The sequence below is a fragment of the Electrophorus electricus genome, chromosome 7 (assembly GCF_041902795.1).
Source record: "Electrophorus electricus isolate QZ-2024a chromosome 7, ASM4190279v1, whole genome shotgun sequence".
NCBI lineage: Eukaryota > Metazoa > Chordata > Actinopteri > Gymnotiformes > Gymnotidae > Electrophorus > Electrophorus electricus.
In genome coordinates, this window is record NC_137503.1 from 26,423,543 (window position 1) to 26,441,211 (window position 17,669).

The 17,669-nt window shown below is 39.5% G+C and overlaps 1 protein-coding gene across 1 annotated transcript; it reads left to right on the top strand.

Moving 5' to 3' along the window:
* Positions 1-411: 411 nt before the first annotated feature.
* LOC113570575 (uncharacterized) lies at positions 412-1,355 on the top strand. Its single transcript, XM_035524392.2, has one exon. It carries the CDS (start codon positions 412-414, stop codon positions 1,297-1,299), a length of 888 nt encoding a protein of 295 aa, XP_035380285.1. The 3' UTR covers positions 1,300-1,355.
* The last annotated feature ends 16,314 nt before the right edge of the window (positions 1,356-17,669 follow it).

Below are 17,669 nucleotides of genomic sequence, written 5' to 3' on the forward strand. Positions count from 1 at the left end.
TAAGTTCATTTTCTGCTTATTTGATTTAAAGTCTTTTTAAACTCGCAATAAAAGAAATTTCTCTGGTTTTTCATCCGCGCTGTCGCTACCATATGTTGATCATTTGTGCTATAACGGATTCATATGAAAGAATCGAATTTATATATATGTGTGTATATATATATGTGTGTGTGTGTGTGTGTGTGTGTGTGTGTGTGTGTGTGTGTGTGTGTGTGTGTGTGTGTGTGTGTGTGAAATAAATTCGATTCCTTCATTTTAAAAAAAAATCGGACTTCATTAAAAAAAAAACAAACAAAAAAACTCGTTTGAGAATTGAATAACGAGACCACTAGAGGCTAATGGGTGTAGTAAAGTCAGTCTTTAAAAACGCTGTCATTGTCAAACTGAAAATGATTCTTTTATCAGCCAAACATGAACGGAGCATTGTGTGTAGAAAACACAACTGTCCGTGGCATTCCTCTTTCAGTTGATTTTACTCATCCTGAAGATTATTTTATCTTTACTTTCCATATTGTATTTGCCACAAGCGCTTTTCTTCTAGCTGGTTCCGTGGCCATAGGTATTTTAAAAACGAGAGTTCTCCGAATGCAGAACAGATTTATTTTCATGATCAACACAAGCATTTGCGATATTCTAACTGGCGTCTCCGTTTATTATTTGTGTCTTTTTGATGTTCAAGAAGGATATCCATCCAGAAATGGAACTTTCGGCATTTTCCCATCTTTGCTTGGTGTGAACATTCTGACATTTATGTTTGCTCAGTTTGACCGGTACTGTGCTGTATGTCACCCCTTCTTTTATAACCGTTTCATTTGTAGACCAATTGTAATTGGAGTTTGTGTGTATTGTTGGTTCCATGTTTATATTCAATTGCTTGCATCAAATATGGTGTCAGTTTCCGTAGCTACCAAAATATACGCGTTTAGCATTGCCAGTTTACAGGTTATAGTGCTGACTAAAGTAGTCATGACCATAAAATTATACATCATTGCTCGCTATCAACTGGCACGAGAGCCACCAGGCCCGGAGAGAGATAATAAGAAAGAATCCTTACGGATTATAATTTTTGTAGTTATAATTTTTTTAACTCTCTGGACCCCTTCCTTTGTCAACATTATTATAAAACAGTCGAGCAGGTACGGAATACACTTCAGGAACGAGGGCACCAATCTATTCGCCATTATGGCGCGTTTTAACGCGATCAGTACGTCTGCACTTTACCTCTTGGGCAGTCCTGCATTACGCACGGCAGTTCTGCGAGTTGGTTGGCACAAAATGTTGCCTCAGTGGACAAGGTAAAATTGAAATGAAAATTCCAGAGTACAAACATAATATATTTTGTTACATATGTAATATTTAACACACTCTCTCTCCTAGACCTGGCCAAGCGATGTAAAATAAAACGAAGAGTGATGCCCGTGTCCCATCGCTCAGTCATTTACTGAATCATTAAGCAAAGTTAACCTTTTAACTTTTCAAGCAATCAATCTACAGATGTCTTATTGGCGATTTAGCATATGCTATTGTTTTCGTAGCATAGATATACATTGTCTAATTGTATTCTTTAAATATTGAAATTGTAATATGAGCTGGTTTTAATTGTTTATATAACAGGTAAAATTAATTTCGTAATAGACTAGAATGAAAAAAAGTCAATTTCTTCTAATCATTCGTATTATTATTGTTATTGTTGTTAATATCATGTTTATAGGGGCTAAATGAGTTAATAGTGACTAGGACTTATAGGACAGGTGCTGAACAGTCCTGAAACATGAAACACAATTTGAGTCTAAACGATTTAAAGGTTTGGGCGGTATGTGACACCTCTGACTATCGCTCTGCACCGCTTTGCTAAAATCTCAACCAGACTGTATCGTGAGACAGAAGATCTGTGTCACAGAATGTTCCTGAAGACTGCTACTTCAGCATAAAAGTAAATAAATTACGTAGATTTAATGCCTGTTACAAGTGTAAAAAATAAAACCGATACTCTAGTGAAAATACAGTTAAACTAGCAGAGGAATCCTGATGATTGATGAACAAACTTCAGCATAAAAGTAAATCAAATATGTAATTTGAATGTCTGTTACAATTGTCCAAAATGATAATTGATGAAAAAAAAAAGTTAATTAAACGTTAATTAAAAAGAAAACTAAAAACGACTTCTGCATATAACAATGCAGCATTTATAGCAGGTGTTAATGGATGGCTTGTTCTTTTTCATTTTTGCAGTTCTCCTATAGTGGCTAGACCCCTTATTCATACTGGTGCATGATACAAGAGTAGCTTGAGAACAAACTTCCCTCCCTCAAATTAAATGGAAATATGATGGTGCAAAAGGTTAGAATCATTATTGAGATGGTCAATCCCAGTTCAAAACTAGTAAACTAGTTTGTAATTGTAGAAGATACCACCTTTGTAACTTAAACATGTTAGTTACATAAACAATAGGTCCTGTTAATTATAAAACTACAAAATGGAATATTAAAGTTATGATATACAGAGCTGAGCAGTATCAAAATTTTAAAGATTTTCAGAACTTTATCCAGTGGTAGAAAGATTGACACACAATGGTCTGTGAAAAATCTTTCAGGTGAAATGCCATCAAATGGCATCCTGCATTGCTATGTTCAGCTAAATAAATCAAGTTAATTAAATACATTAATACCATTTTGTGAATTTAAAAGGACTGTCAATTTTGTAAGCAGCTTTTGATGTTTTTATATTTTATTTAACCCTTATATGATTCATAATCTAACCCTTTATGGAGGGGCCTGCTCATTTTGGACCCCAATCACCTACTGCCTCACGATTAGTCTCTGTGCTAGATTTTGAACCATTAAATATTTTCTTTTACAGTAACACTTTTAAAACTGAATTAATTGGCCAAAAATGTGCAGTCATTTATAGAGACTAGTGCACACTGAACGTTTGGGAAACCATCCCAAAATACCATAACCATATGATATATATAACATTTTTTGCCAGTCTTTACAAGCTGTCCTACTTTTTCAATTTATATGAAAGATTTGTATAAATGAGTAGAAAAAATGAGTTCAGATCCCTCCACATAGGTGTACCACATGATACAATGACATTTACATACAAATGTGTTGTGTGAACTAAGATGGCCTTGATTTTGAATCAACATGACAAAAGACAAAGTTTCCTTATTGGGTATGTGGATGGCTAGAACTTCAGTCACAAAACCTGTTCAACCAATTATTTAAATTGCAGTGGGACTATTTGCATCCAGAATTATGAGAAAGACACTAGTAAATAGGGCTGGAAATTGTGATGAAAGGCACACATTGAATAACTATGTGTAATGTTGCGCGGTAAGGAGGTGGATGTATGTGCGGAGAAAAGCGAGATTTAATAGGTGCAAATCCAAAATCAGAGTCGTCGTAGTCCAGAGTCAAAGAGCCAACACGGAGAGCACGGGGACACATGACTAAACAAAATAAACACATGAAGGAACGAAAGTAAACTGGGGAATCAGGCTATAACAGGCTAGGAAACACAAAGGCTAAGATGAGCACAATGGCACGGAGTACAAAGAAACAACCATCAGAAATAACATACATTCAAACACATTTGCAAATCATTCAAATGAACAGCGATGACCAAGGCATACAATAGGGTTTAAATACATGAACTTATGAAACTAGAAATGAGGGACAGGTGTAAGCAGTGAAACAAGGTGAGGACAAAACAAAACTATGGAATGGAACTAAACACACGACAGGAAAAACACGGAACACGGAAGATGGAAGGGACTGTTCGTGACACCATGATGCTTATGCATTAGTCTGAAAAGGAAAAATTGAAAAGCAACTGTCCTTTCAGTTGATTAGGAATGTCAATTGTCTCTGGACAGTTATATAGAGAGGGATATTATAGTAGAGTTGTAATGCATAAAACCCCTATTACAAGGACAAATGCACATTTGAGAGTTCAATGGTTTACTGTACTACAGAAATGTGGAAAAAAGTGATATGGTCAGACGAGGCATCTTTTACTATATTCTTGACAAGTGGGCAGTGCATGTGTGCCATGTGCGCCCATCACCATTATATTACTGTTTAGGCTGCATTTTGTTGTTAATTTAGAGGTACTTTAGAAAAAGACATACATTTTTAGACTTCGAAATTTCACTGGTTTTATGGACTTCCAAAAGCAAAATAAGTCAAATTTGACGAGAACAATATATAGGGGTTGAACTATTTGAATTATAAGATGCACAGAGAACAATTATTGTCATGAACAATGATCCAGTTAGACCACCTCATTAGATGTAATTTAATTCTCTAAGTTTACCAAAAACCTGACTAGCACAGTTCAAATAAACTTAAAGGATTTAAGGCATTTAGGTCTATATTGATCTCTGTCCTGCACAGCTCAATTCCAACTTAGCACATGTAATCCTTCTAATGTTCAGGAGCATCTGAACATTACCATCTTGTGCGTTATCTTAGGTTTGGGGGAAAAAACCAAGGCTGTGAATTTCCATGGTTTGACACTCTTAAGTGAAAACAGTTAAATAAAATGGTTTTGGAAAGTTGAAATTCAGCAAATTATCAGAATATAACTGAGCATCCTCGACAACCCTGATGTCCTGCATGTGACATTATAGGGAGGTTTGAAGCATGAGGGCAGTGAAAATAGAGTGTTTTTACTGATACTCATGTGAACGTCAAGAGTCAACGATACTCTGTTCTGGACAGTCTCTCTGGCTTCATGTAAGGCTTTGAGGCTGAATGTGAAGCACTGGGGAGATGAACCTGTGTGATGGGGGATAATAAAAGAGAAGCAAGGAGCATGAGTGCATGGTAAATAGTTAATATGCTGGTGCTTGGGAACAGGGGAGTGTTTGAGAACTGGAGTACTGTGTATGTGAGTGTGTGTGTGTGTGTGTGTGTGTTTGTGTTTGTGTGTGTGTGTGTGTGTGTGTGTGTGTGTGTGTGTGTGTGTGTGTGTGTGTGTGTGTGTGTGTGTGTGTGTATGTCCCTTTGGCTGCATCTTGCCTGAGTCGTGACACTGTGTATTATCCAGTATTGTTTTTTTTTTTAAACAGCAAAATATCATAGGACCTAACACTACCCCCATCTATCACCAGTGTCAAAAACAAGATTTACCACTAAAGGAGGGAAAAGCTTATAAAACAAACAAACACACATTTAAAAATAATTACAATTTAGAGAAGTCCAGTAAATTAATTTTAAAGAAGGGTCTACCAGTCATGTTATCTTTTCATTATTGTATATAATTAAGTATATACAATTAAGTATACTTGTCATTAAGTATATATCTACATGAGCTTGTTGGACATCCAGAGGCATGGGCATTCACATGGAGATGTCCCCTACTGTACAACAGTAACCGGCTCCACTCTTTTGGGAATGTTCGCCACAGAGTGTGTCAGTGTGGCTTTGTGCGCATTCAGTTAAACATGAATTTGTGGTCAGTCACTGATGTGAGATAAAAGACCTGGCTTGCAAACAACATTACAGTTCATCCCAAAGATGTTCACTGGGGATGAGGTCAGAGCTCTGTGAAGTCCTCTGGAGTTCCTCCACAATAAAAATGTCAAATTGTGTCAATATTAAGCTTGATTTGTACATAGGGGCTTTGCACAGTAATGCTAGAACAGGAAAGTACCTTCTCCAAACTGTTGTCACATAGTTGGAAAAATCTAATTGTCTAAATTGTCTTCATGTGCTATAGTATTAACATTACCCTTCACTTTAACTAAGGGGCCTAGGCCATACCCTGGAAAACAGACTATTATTTATCCTCCACCAGACTTTATGGTTGCCTCTATGCATTGAGGTAGACAGCATTCTCCTGGCAGCCAGCAAACCCAGATTCATCCATGAGACAGCCAGTGAAGTATGATTTATTTCTCCAGAGAACACATTTCCACTTGTTCAGAGTCCATGACTGTGATACTTGCACCACTTCAGCTGATACTTGGCACAGTCCATAGTGATTTTAGCCTTGCATGCAGCAGCTTGGTCATGGGAACCTATTTCTGTTACTGTGCTGATGAAAGCCTTTTAGAACTTGGCAGTGAGTGATACAACAGAGGATAGGTGATTTTAACACACTTCAGCACTTGTTAGCAACAGCTTGTTTGTGTGGTTTACCACTTTGTGGATAAGATGCTGTTGCTCTTAGATGCTTCTGTTTCACAATAATGCCACTAACAGTTGACCAGGGAAGATCAGATCTATCCAGGCAGAAATTTTACACTTATTTGGGGACAATGTGGCATCCTATGACAGCACCACATTTAAGATTTCTGAGAACTTCAGTACAACCCATTTGACTCACAGTGCTGGTCTATACAGTAGAGACTGCATGTCTAAACTGATTATTCACTGTAACACATTTCACGTTATTGATAATCTTTTTCAGCTTGACATTTGTGCTTGTTTTGCTAATAAATGTTGTTAGCCTTTCTAATAAACTGACCAATCATGCTTCTTATATATATATATATATATATATATATATATATATATATATATATATATATATATATATATATATATATATATATATATATATATTATATATTAGATGTGCTGAGAAATAAATATTTGCACTGGACACAGAGATGTTCTTCAGGGGAATCATTTGTTCATAAATATGTTTTCAGATACAGCACACAACTTTAGAGCATCCCTAATTGCCCAGTGTGAGTTGAGATCACTATCTTACTGCTCTCTGTAGATTTGAGTGAGTGCAGTAGGGCTCAGTTTGAGCCAATAGACACTGATTTGATTTGAAATGGTTTGGCTGCCACAGGGAAATTCTATGCTACTCTGCCTCGGGTGCCATTAGCTATCCTAATGTTTGTTCCATTATGCCTATGTGTATTCCAGTAAATCTTAGCTTGTCATACTTTAACAGCTGTAGACACATTAAGTGAAGTGGAAACATTGGGCTAATGAGCTCCCAGAGATGCTCAAGCCTACTGTGATTCGCTACTCTGGGACTTCTACATCAAAAGTACACACATGTCCTTGTGATGAATGAGACTGTTAATCCTTTTGGATTTTTATGCTGGGCAGAAAAAGGAAGTAGTCAAACTACTCCATGGACTTGAATAAAAGACAGAATGTTCTGTTAACTCCTATGTGCACCTCCAGTTTTAAGATCATTTTTGAACGATTTGTACTTTTTCATTTTAACACTAGGTATCTGAAATTGTACACATAGCACAATGATCATTCAGGATTCAAATTGAAGTAGACACTTGCGACAAGACATCCTTTAACATCCAGGCTTATTTGTCCATCATTTAGGTTCCATTTGAGCTCATCTAATACAGAAGAAAATGTAAAAAACAAACAAACAAACAAACAAACAAAAAATAAAACGCCTTTGATTTTTTGGTGTATAATGTGTCTATTGATGCTGGAGATTGAGTTTCACTCATGCTCTACATTTCCTGATTCACCAGGGTCTTGTCTAATAAATTGAACAGTTTCGAGCATATACATGCAATGACTAAGTAGCTACACAGTATTTTCCACTAGGTGTTCTAGACATCTCCAAAGTGTCGAAAAACCTCTCCAAATGCACACAAAGTCATCAGTCACTATACATCAAGTTTGCATGTTTCTTTTTGCTAATCACAGTAAGTTACTTTAGTAGGTTCTACAACAATATTAGCTTCATAGTATCATTGTTATTAGGGGAAAATACTGTAGCTAATACTGTAAATGCTGGGGAAAATACTGTAAAATGCTGTAATACTGTAAAGAAATAGTATATTTTCTCATTTATACTTACAATTTGTAGCAGTATTACGAATTTTTCCAGCACTGAATGGAAACATCCAGTGGTTTGCTATGCAAACATCGAAGCTAGTCTATGCTAGCAGCACCCAAATAACTCCACATAAACTTCAGCTAAAATAAGCCTCTTCCTTTCCATGATGTCCAAAAGTATTGGCAACAAGTTTCATCAAACCACCCCCCGCTGCCCATTCCCCTTCACACATTGGTGAGAATTGCTGTCACTCTAAGACAATGGTGCTGCAATGGCCAATATAAATCAATATAAAATAGAAAAGGGGGGGTCTAATGCTCTATTCAGGAACACTTTTGCATCAGTAACGTGCATTTGCAGGTACCTGAAAGCTTGCATATTTTGAGTTTGCTTACGAAGGAACCGAACGCGTGTTTTTACGCAAAGAAGTGAGCACGAAATTAAAGAACTTTACTAACACTCTTTATACTATTTAAACATGTCACGGAGTTGTTTTGATGGTAATTGAATTTTCTATGACAAAATCTGTAGTTATCTTATACTGGAAGAATGTTTTAAAAGGCCATTTAAAAAGACAGGCACGTTGTTGTGAAATGTGGGATTTCAGGCGAACGGATGCATGTAGACAGCTGAAAATTGGTAAGCAGGTACTTGTATTAGTCCTAAGAAATATTATGTTGATAAATTTAATGTACTTTAAGAATATTTGATTTTATCAAGTAAGTTATTTGAGTATGCTAGTTTGGACCCGCCGAAGGGCCTGTTAGGGGGCACTGGTGCAGGAACAAACACTGTTGAACATATTGTGCTGCAAACACAAGCTTTCATATATTTATATAAAAAGAAAGAAAATTGTGAAAGAAAACCTATTGTTTATCACTATTTTTCCCTTTCTTCAACATGGTGACAATACAGTCAAGGAAAAAGTAGCAAGGAATATATGAATATATACAAACTGTTCTGCCATTACACGTGGCAGAATAAGGTTGTGACATATTTGACACAGGAGCTCAATGTGAGTGTGTCAGTTCACAGCAGCAACGTTTACTTGCAAAATAAAGAGCTTACCTAAAAGGCATACAAAAGCTCTGGGCAAAAGGCCAAAGTGGATTAGAAGTATAAGACAGGAGCTTGTGAGCTAAGCAAGCTGAACTACAGTGTCTGTGGGGGTTTAAGGAAAAAGTAAAGTGAAAACAGGTGAAGGAAATGACTGATAAGTGGGTGATTAGGACCTGGGGCGTGTCTGAGAGTGATGATTGACCGGAATTGAGGAGTGGCTAGAGGCCAAGGTATGACAAAGGTTGGGGTTGGAGGTGGTGCGTCTCTATGTTCAGATTCAGTAAGGCCTCAAAATCAATAATTTTATTCAAATGTATGAGCATTTTAAGCAGAGTGGCACATGCCCTCACACTAACTCATGTTTTAATATTCAGTGACTTAAACACTTGAATGAATTCTAGATCACTATTTATCACTTCAGTACTGGTGAACAGTAAAACTTTCAAATCATGAAGTGTGCTCATGTGAGACATCTTCAAGAAAAATTACTATTTATGTTACTCATTTACATTTACATTTACGGCATTTAGCAGATGCTCTTATCCAGAGCGACTTACAAAAGTGCTTTGTCATTTACTCAATATATCCAAGTACAGTATAGTAGGTTAGAGTTAAACATACCAATGAACTAGAATACTGTAGAATACAGGGATGAATGCTGATACCTAGAAGTGCAAAATATATAAGGTCTATCTTAAACAATGATAAGTGCTATAAACAATAAGTGCTAGAGTTTGTTAAAAAGCATAAATAATGCCTTACAGTAAGTATTAAATTAGTCAGTCAATAAGGGAGCAGTGTCAGTGTCAGTTGTCCATTTAGCCTTATGGCCCTTACAATTGCGCAATTATGATGTCACGGAACACCCTCCCCGCCCCACAAGTGATATGGAACAGCCTGCCATGTGCAGGGGGGTTCACATTTGTTTGTAGTCACACCTTCCGTGATGGCATGCACCTGCACTGGGTTAATGTTGAGCGTTTGTCTGTTTATTTAAACCCCTGTCAGTGTGTGCCTCATTGTTAGTGTCATTGTCATTGCTTATGTCCCTGTTAGTGTAAACATTAAACACCACTCTCTGTTAGTGTTTAAACTGTTTGTATGTTCATGTTCACCCTTGTCCCTATGTGTGAGTGCCGCCATAGCTGTTAGTGTTTTATGTTATTAAATGTTTCACTACGTTAAGGGAGTCTGTGCATCCTGCTCCATGCCCTGAGGCACTCAGGCCAATGTTACATATTAAAATATACATTTCACACATGAAACATTTAAATGCCTCAAATCATGATCAAACAATCTATGAAATGTTTCACATTGTTACTAAATTTAGAACCCCTCAGTCAGACAATCCTCTGGTAGGTTGTGTTTTCCAAATTTTTAAATAATGTTTTTGTTTTTGTGTGAGAGAAATGTGCTTTATTACATTTTGCTATGGCTTAGATTTGTGTAAACATGTTTTGATCCTTTATACTGTAATAAAATCAAAGGAATATACTTTTTTTTACTACCAAAAAAAAAACAAAACAAAAAAAATGCTAACAAAAATCAAATTTGTTTATTTCTTCTGGCAGTGTTAGTGTCTGTTCTAGGTGTATCCAATCTTCCCCTTTCCTCTTCATGATTTGTTGGTACTGCCACATCTGTTGACTGCTTCACCTCTTGTCTGAGCAGCTGCATCCTGTGTCTCATTAGTATAATTTTGGAATAAATTTATTAGTATAAAAAAGTCCCTGTACTTACAGACTGTTATCTCACTTGTTGCAAAACTTCTTAGCTTGTTGTAAATGTATCAGACCTTGTTGCCTGTTCTTGTTTGTGTGACCTACTAGATTTGACTCTTTGGATTACAATATTTGGTAAATCTGTAAATACCACAACAGTACACACATATAGCGTTCACTGGGGGCATGTGGGAGTAGACTGCTGATGTCTTTTATGTTTGTTCTTCTTTTGTTTGTGTGTGTGTTTTGTTTCATTTTGATTTGGGCAGGAAAGGCAGATTTGTTTTATAGCTGTGTTTATTTTGGCTATTTCAGCTAAAAACACTTCACCCACTGCATGTAAAATAACAATAAGAAGTGGTGTCCTTTTTCTCCTGTGATCTGAGCCTAGGCCAGGCTGTAACAAAAGCCACCTGTCTTCAGGAATACAATAACTTCACTAAGGCAATGAATGCTAAACATGTTGCTAGGATGCATGTGTGTATATTAAACAAGCAAATAAGAACACACTGACAACATCCACGATCAGACAAGAGGAAACAACAAGGATCAGGTGTGAAACATGAGGGCGAGACAATACAGACAAACACACACACAAACACACACACACACACACACACACACACACACCGAGACGTTTGAGGGGGGAAGTACATTGATATGTACTTAATATGTCCAAGAACCTGGTCATAAAACAGCTGTGAATGAAACGCCAAAGAGCAAGGCAAATACACAAGGGTAATCCAAAAGCCTGAAAACACTAATAACCAAGTCCCTGGTCAATACATGAGTAATCACTAAACAAAAGAAAGCCTCCAAATCACATAAGGCAGAGTTGAGGAACTACAACAGTACAGTAAATAAAATACTACTCAGGTAACACAAAAACCGAGTAGGGGAAACATAAGAGCAAAGGCCACTAGAATTCTGGTGCTTAGTGGTGATGTCAGAAGCCAACGTGACTAATAATGGAGGAATAACATCTCAAGGTTAATGGGTGACTTGGGCCATCTAAAAAACACTGTTATTATTAAAGTGAATGCACAGCTACTCTCATCAGCTATGAATGAATGCATTGCATGTACATAACTCTGTGGTATTCCTTTTTCAGTTCATCCAGAAGATGATTTAATCTATATATTCAGTATCATACTGTATTTGCCACAAGTGATTTTCTTCTAGCTGTATGTGTCCACAGGTATTCTGAAAATGTGAGCACTCTGAATTCAGGATATATTCATTTTTTATGAATTTGCAACACAATAATAGGATTCTTTGTATATTATTTGGATCTTTTTGATGTTCAAGAAGGATTCACATGTTGAAATGAAACTTTCAGCATTTTGCCATTGTCATGAATCCTATGGACCTCCCAGTACAATGCCCATATCTGCTTCTCACTAACAGATCTGATCTAACTCACCACAATACTAATGAGACACACCTGATCCTCATTTCCTCCTCCCATAAGATTTCCTGTTTATTCAACCTATGGTTGCATCCACCTTATGAATATTGCCACTGTTATGTTATTTACTGAGCTGAGAAATATACATTATACATATACATAAAGTTACAAGCTTTTCATCAAACAGTCTCTGTATTTTGCAAAAGTTTACAAGTTATTTCTTCACATTTAAAATAAAAAATATTTTATGTGTGTTTTGTGTGGCTGTGGTTTACTTTAAAAAAAACAAAAAACACAACAGCAACAACAGTAAAATAAAAACAATATTAATATAGAGAAGAAGAATGTAATAATGAAGTGAGGTTACTTAAAGTGAAGGAAAAAGATTAAAATCTTTTTTTTTTAATTACAAGCTAGAAAATAAATACAATATTAACCAGAAAGTAAAGTTTGCACACAAACTTTGCACAAACTTACCAAAGTCCAATGTAACTCTAAAAGGTGGCTCACAATGCCAGTGGGCTGCCACCAGAGGGAGGCTATGAGCTGGGAGTTATCAGTGCTCATTAATCTGATCTCCCTCAGGTAGCCCAACCCTACATAACAGGTTTGTAAAGTCTTTGTGTTTGCAACGTGTGCTCTAAGCTTACTGGTAATTGGTGTTCTCGAGTATGAGATTCGTTGGTGGTCTTTCCTACTTGTTTGAGGGATTGTTGTCCCTTGCGACTGTCTCAGCTTTCTTCTTGGGGAAGTGTTCCCCTCTCTTAGTCATAATGCTCCTGGCCTTCATCTGACACCTTTTGATGTAGACGTCTCCTAACTTTGGGGGCCACGACTCGAATCATTACTTAAGACTCATTAAATTTAATGGCTGAGCACCAGTTAATGGACCACCCTAAAGATTTCACATTCTTAGCTACTGTTAAATGGAAATAACGTCTTTGAAAATAACCATTTCTTTGAAAAAATCACAAATTCAATTAAATTGAAGGAAAAACTGATGTCCCTCCAGAAATTCCAGAAAGTTGTGACATCACTAGTGGACCACAGTGAAAAACGTTGCGATCAAAAACCATTAGGACTGACTTGGACTGCAAGTTTTCCAGTGCTGGTTCTTCAGTTTCCAAAGATATTTTTGAATTTGATGAAGATTATGAATCTGCAGTGTCCATGGTACATAATCTACACAAGGATGGAGGCTTCCATCCTTCTTTTTCGCAACGAAAAAGCTAGAGGCTACATGAGACGTGGAGGGTTGAATGAAGCTCTGGGTTAAGGCCTTGTGTATGTATGCTTCCATGACTCATTCCTCCTCCTGTGTGAGAGGATAGATCCATGCTTTATGGAGTGTAGCACCCTCTATAAGATCTATAGAACAGTTGTAAGGACGGCATGGGGGAGTTTGGTGGCTTTGTACTTACTGAACACTTCCGTAAGATCAGCATATTCCAAAGGGATGGTTTCTGGGTCTGGGCTTTCTATAGTAGTGGATCTCATAGTGAGGGCAGGAAACTGTAAACAGTTCTGAAAACAATAAGGTGACTGACAACTCCCGCTCTGACCAAGAAATGCGGGGTTCCTGTCGCTCCAACCATGGTAGGCCTAATATCACAGAGCATTCAGAGGAGCCTCTCACAAGGAAGGTCATAATTTCTGTGTGGAGGGCACTGGTGGTTCATTTAACTGGTTGAGTTCTCATAGTGATGGAACCATTTACTATTGGGTCCCCATCCAATGCTGCTACTTTCAGGGGTTGTCAGTCATTCCACTGAGATCCGTAGTTCCTGGACCAGTTGAGCGAGGATAAACTTACCCTCAGCTCCAGAATCAATCAGGGCTGAATCAGAAACAGATCGCTGACAGTACAAAGAAACACATTAATTCATGGAGTAGGCTCCATGCACTGTCCAGGCACCTGAGATCTGCGTGGACGAATACGGCAGTCACGGAGGACATGCACCACTCCACTGCAATATATGCCAAGACCTTCATGCCATCACCACTGTCTTTACTCAGATGGGAGGAGTCACACTGCATAGGTTCGACCTGGTTATATGCCTCACAGATTCTGGGACAAGGACGTGAAGTGCATGAAGTACTGGCTCTACAAGACCTGCATTCACACAGGAGTTGGTCCGAACAAATGGACAGGGTGATGAGTCCATCAAGGGATAAGCTATTTTCTTTGCATGCCAGTTCTGTAAGTACTTCCGCATTAAGGCCATTACGGAATGTCACCAAGAGAGCGGGCTCATTCCACCTGCTACTAGCAGTCAATACCCTAAATTCAAATGCATACCCTACTACCATGAATGACTAGCAGAAACACATTGGGAAATATTTAATTACATATCTTAGAGAATTCCTCCAGTTTTGCACTAGATCAAATTTGTTTCTTGGCAAGAGCATCAGTGTCAACTTTACACAAATGCAAGGCTTTAGGAGACAACTGGTTGCCCACACATGTGGCTGTGACTTGGAGTTGCCAACTAATTATAACAACTACCCAGACTTCCAACACGAAATAGAAAAAGTCTTAGACAGCATTGTGTGAGTAAAGGAGGTAGTCTAGCAGACTTCACTTTCAGTACAGTGAAAGGGACAAGCATTCAAGGTTCAGGTTTTGAACTGCTTCAAAAGTTCAGTTTTATCTATGAATTTCTTAGAACCAATGCTTGTTTTTTCCATGATACAAGTTTCTTTGTACTTTCTTCTTAGTGATGTTCTTTCAAGCTAAATTTCACATTTTGTAAACAGGTTCTAACATTTATAAAACAAATTCTACAAATTCTTTTCTGTTTTGAAAAAAAACCCAAAAACATATCAATACATTTCCCCCCTCAAACGTCTCTGTGTGCATGTGTGTTTGCGTGTGTTTGTGTGTGTGTTTGTCTGTATTGTCACGCCCTCACGTTTCACACCTGATCCTTGTTGTTTCCTCTTGTCTGATCATGGATGCTGTTGGTGACCATGGTAGCCTGCATGCTACGCCCTTGTTGTTAAGTGTGTCAAGTAAATGTCTGTTTCAACGTGTCTTGTCCCCGAATCCTGCTTAAGCCTCTGAATGTCACAGAAACACCAACACCAATGAAGAATGCCTGGGAGAGACAAAAAGGAGAAGGGAAAGAATGGAAGTAAACGCCCTCCTACAGCCCTTGCAGGGAAGCTCCCCATGTTCTTGGGCACCCTCTGGACTCTCACAATATGGGAGAGTGGTCCAGGTGAGTGTGGTCCAGGTGAGAGTTGTCCAGGTGAGTGTGGTCCAGGAGCGGAAGTTCCTTCCCCCTTTTCCGGACTGTTAGCCAATCCTTTGTGTATTGTTCATGTGCCGTCACCGTGCCTGTCCCGATTACGCTGCATGTACTGATCGCTTTGTCCCCCTTTGTGTCTGTGCCCATCCCCATTAGTGTGTGCGTCCCTGTGTCTGTCATCATTCTGGTCCATGTCCTTCCCCCCACTGTCCTGCTCACACCAGCCTGTGGTGGGCTGTTCAGTCCTCTTACCTTGCCATTTGGCATTGGTCTTGGGGCCGCAGTCCAATAGGCTGGCGCGGCGGGAGTCGCACCGTTGAGGAGGAACTCTGTCACGGTACGCCACCCCCCCACCCCCCAAATATCTCCATGTGTGTGTGTTCGTCTGTATTGCAATGCCCTCGTGTTTTACACCTGATCCTTGTTGTGTGTCATGCCACACTCACTCATGCCAGTTCCTCCACTCCTCAATGGCAATCTTCATTGCCAGCAGCTTTACATTGTTGACACCATAGTTGCGCTCTGTGGGGCTCAGTTTGTGGGAGAAATAAGTGATAGGCCAAAGCTTACCAGTTTTACCGGCTCCCTGGGACAGCACAGTATCGAATCCAACATCTGAGGAGTTGATTTCCATGACAAAGGGCTTGGTGGGATTGGGCTGCTGCAGAACCAGGGCACTGGTGAACGCAGCTTTGAAGTCCTTCAAGGCAGTATCTGCCGCTGGCATCCAGTTCAGGTGAGTAGCCTGCCCACGGAGCAGGTCAGTGAGCGGCCTGGCCAGGGTGATGAAGGACTAGATGAACTGCTGATAGAAGCTGGCAAACCCCAAGAGCTGGTGGAGCTCAGGTCGCTTCTGGGGATTTGGCCATCCAGTCACCTTGTAGGACTGCCACCGTTTAGGGTTGCATGTGCATGGTGCCCCCCGTAATGATGTAACCTAGGAAGTTTACTGCACAGAGGTGAAACTTGCAGTTCTCCAGTTTGCAGTACAGGTGATTGCACAGAAAAGTGCTGAGGATTGCATGCTTGTCAAGGATGTTGGTCAAAGGAAGGAGAATAGATCAAAATGTCATCAATGTAAGCAACGACGGATCTACCCAGGAACTCCATTAAGACTCGTTTAGGTATACCTGGAGAACAGAAGACAAATAACCAGTATATGAGGGGGTAGTGTTTGCACAGGCAGAGAATTCCTAACGTGATAGGCTGGCAAGGGGAAAAATTAAAAATAAAAGTTTATGTGCTCAGTATGGTTACGGTGCACATCTAGACACACATGGGGTGATGTAATGAACCCTGAGCTTACAGGTCCTCCATGCAGTGTGTGTACATGGAGTGGAGAAAGCAGAAGGACAGGCTTGATCTGCAGTGTCCTGGCAAGTCCTCAGTCTGTGAGATTGCCAGGAGCGCTGGAGTCCACCAACGCTGAAACGAGAGAAGAGCGACCCCTTTGCGTAATTCTCACTGAGATGCAGAACATCTCTGATCCGGGAGGGTTACTCACCTGATCCCATCTTCTCCCCTGCTCCTCTCCTCAGGTTTGCGATGAATATGGCGCCACCCATCTGCAAGGGTCCTGCTGATGATGTGGACTCCCTTGGAGGTGACCCTCTACAAAGTTTTTCTTCGAGGAGGTGGTCATAGGTGATGACAAGAGGGACAACGTCATTCAGGGTCGCCGCCTCCTGTTTGCAGGTGAGTTCAGCCTGCAGCCGTCCTCCCACGTCCTCCCACGAAGATGTCTACGAGGGCTGGTTAATTCCAGCAGGTCCCAGCAGCCAGTGTCTGAAACTCCATGGCGTACTCAGCTGCTGATCTACCACTGAGTACACCATGGAGTATGCTGCTGATCTGAAACCTGCCGATCTCCTGCCTCTGCTGTCCTGGAGCTGTCATCTGGACAGCCAGCAGGTTAGCCCAATCCATGCTGCTCACCTCGCTCCTTGTCAGATGCACATTTTGTGACGCTGGTGTCGGAAGGAGCGAGATGTAAATGGAGTGTTCTGGAGCATCCTTGTTCTCCATAACAAGCTCAGACTTGAGCAAAAATAAAAAATAAAAAATAGAAAAGCGCACAATAGCAAGCAGCAAGACTCAAGTCATCTATCAAACACAGTGTGACAGGTAGAGAAGCAGGTATGCAGTAGCAGTACAGCTCATTGTCCTGTAGGCTCAGCATTGTGCAGCACTGATGGCAAATACTTGCCGGCTTTAAATAGCAAACAAAAGAGGGTGCTATAGGATGTAGGTCAATGGTCAATAAGTGGGTGATTGGGACCGTGGCAGGTGTTTTGTGGCAAGTGAATGTGGCCTTCTAAATTTACAGAAAAAAACATCCATAGAGAGTGGAGCAAACACACCTCTTGAGATTAAGATGTGGTATGGGCCGCCTTTAAAACGCTGCCATACGCTGCCATACGGTTGTTTTCACCATTTCACCAGCCAAGT

Excerpts from the sequence above, each read along its gene's own strand:
- LOC113570575 (XM_035524392.2), top strand. The coding sequence starts at position 412 with ATGAACGGAGCATTGTGTGTAGAAAACACAACTGTCCGTGGCATTCCT.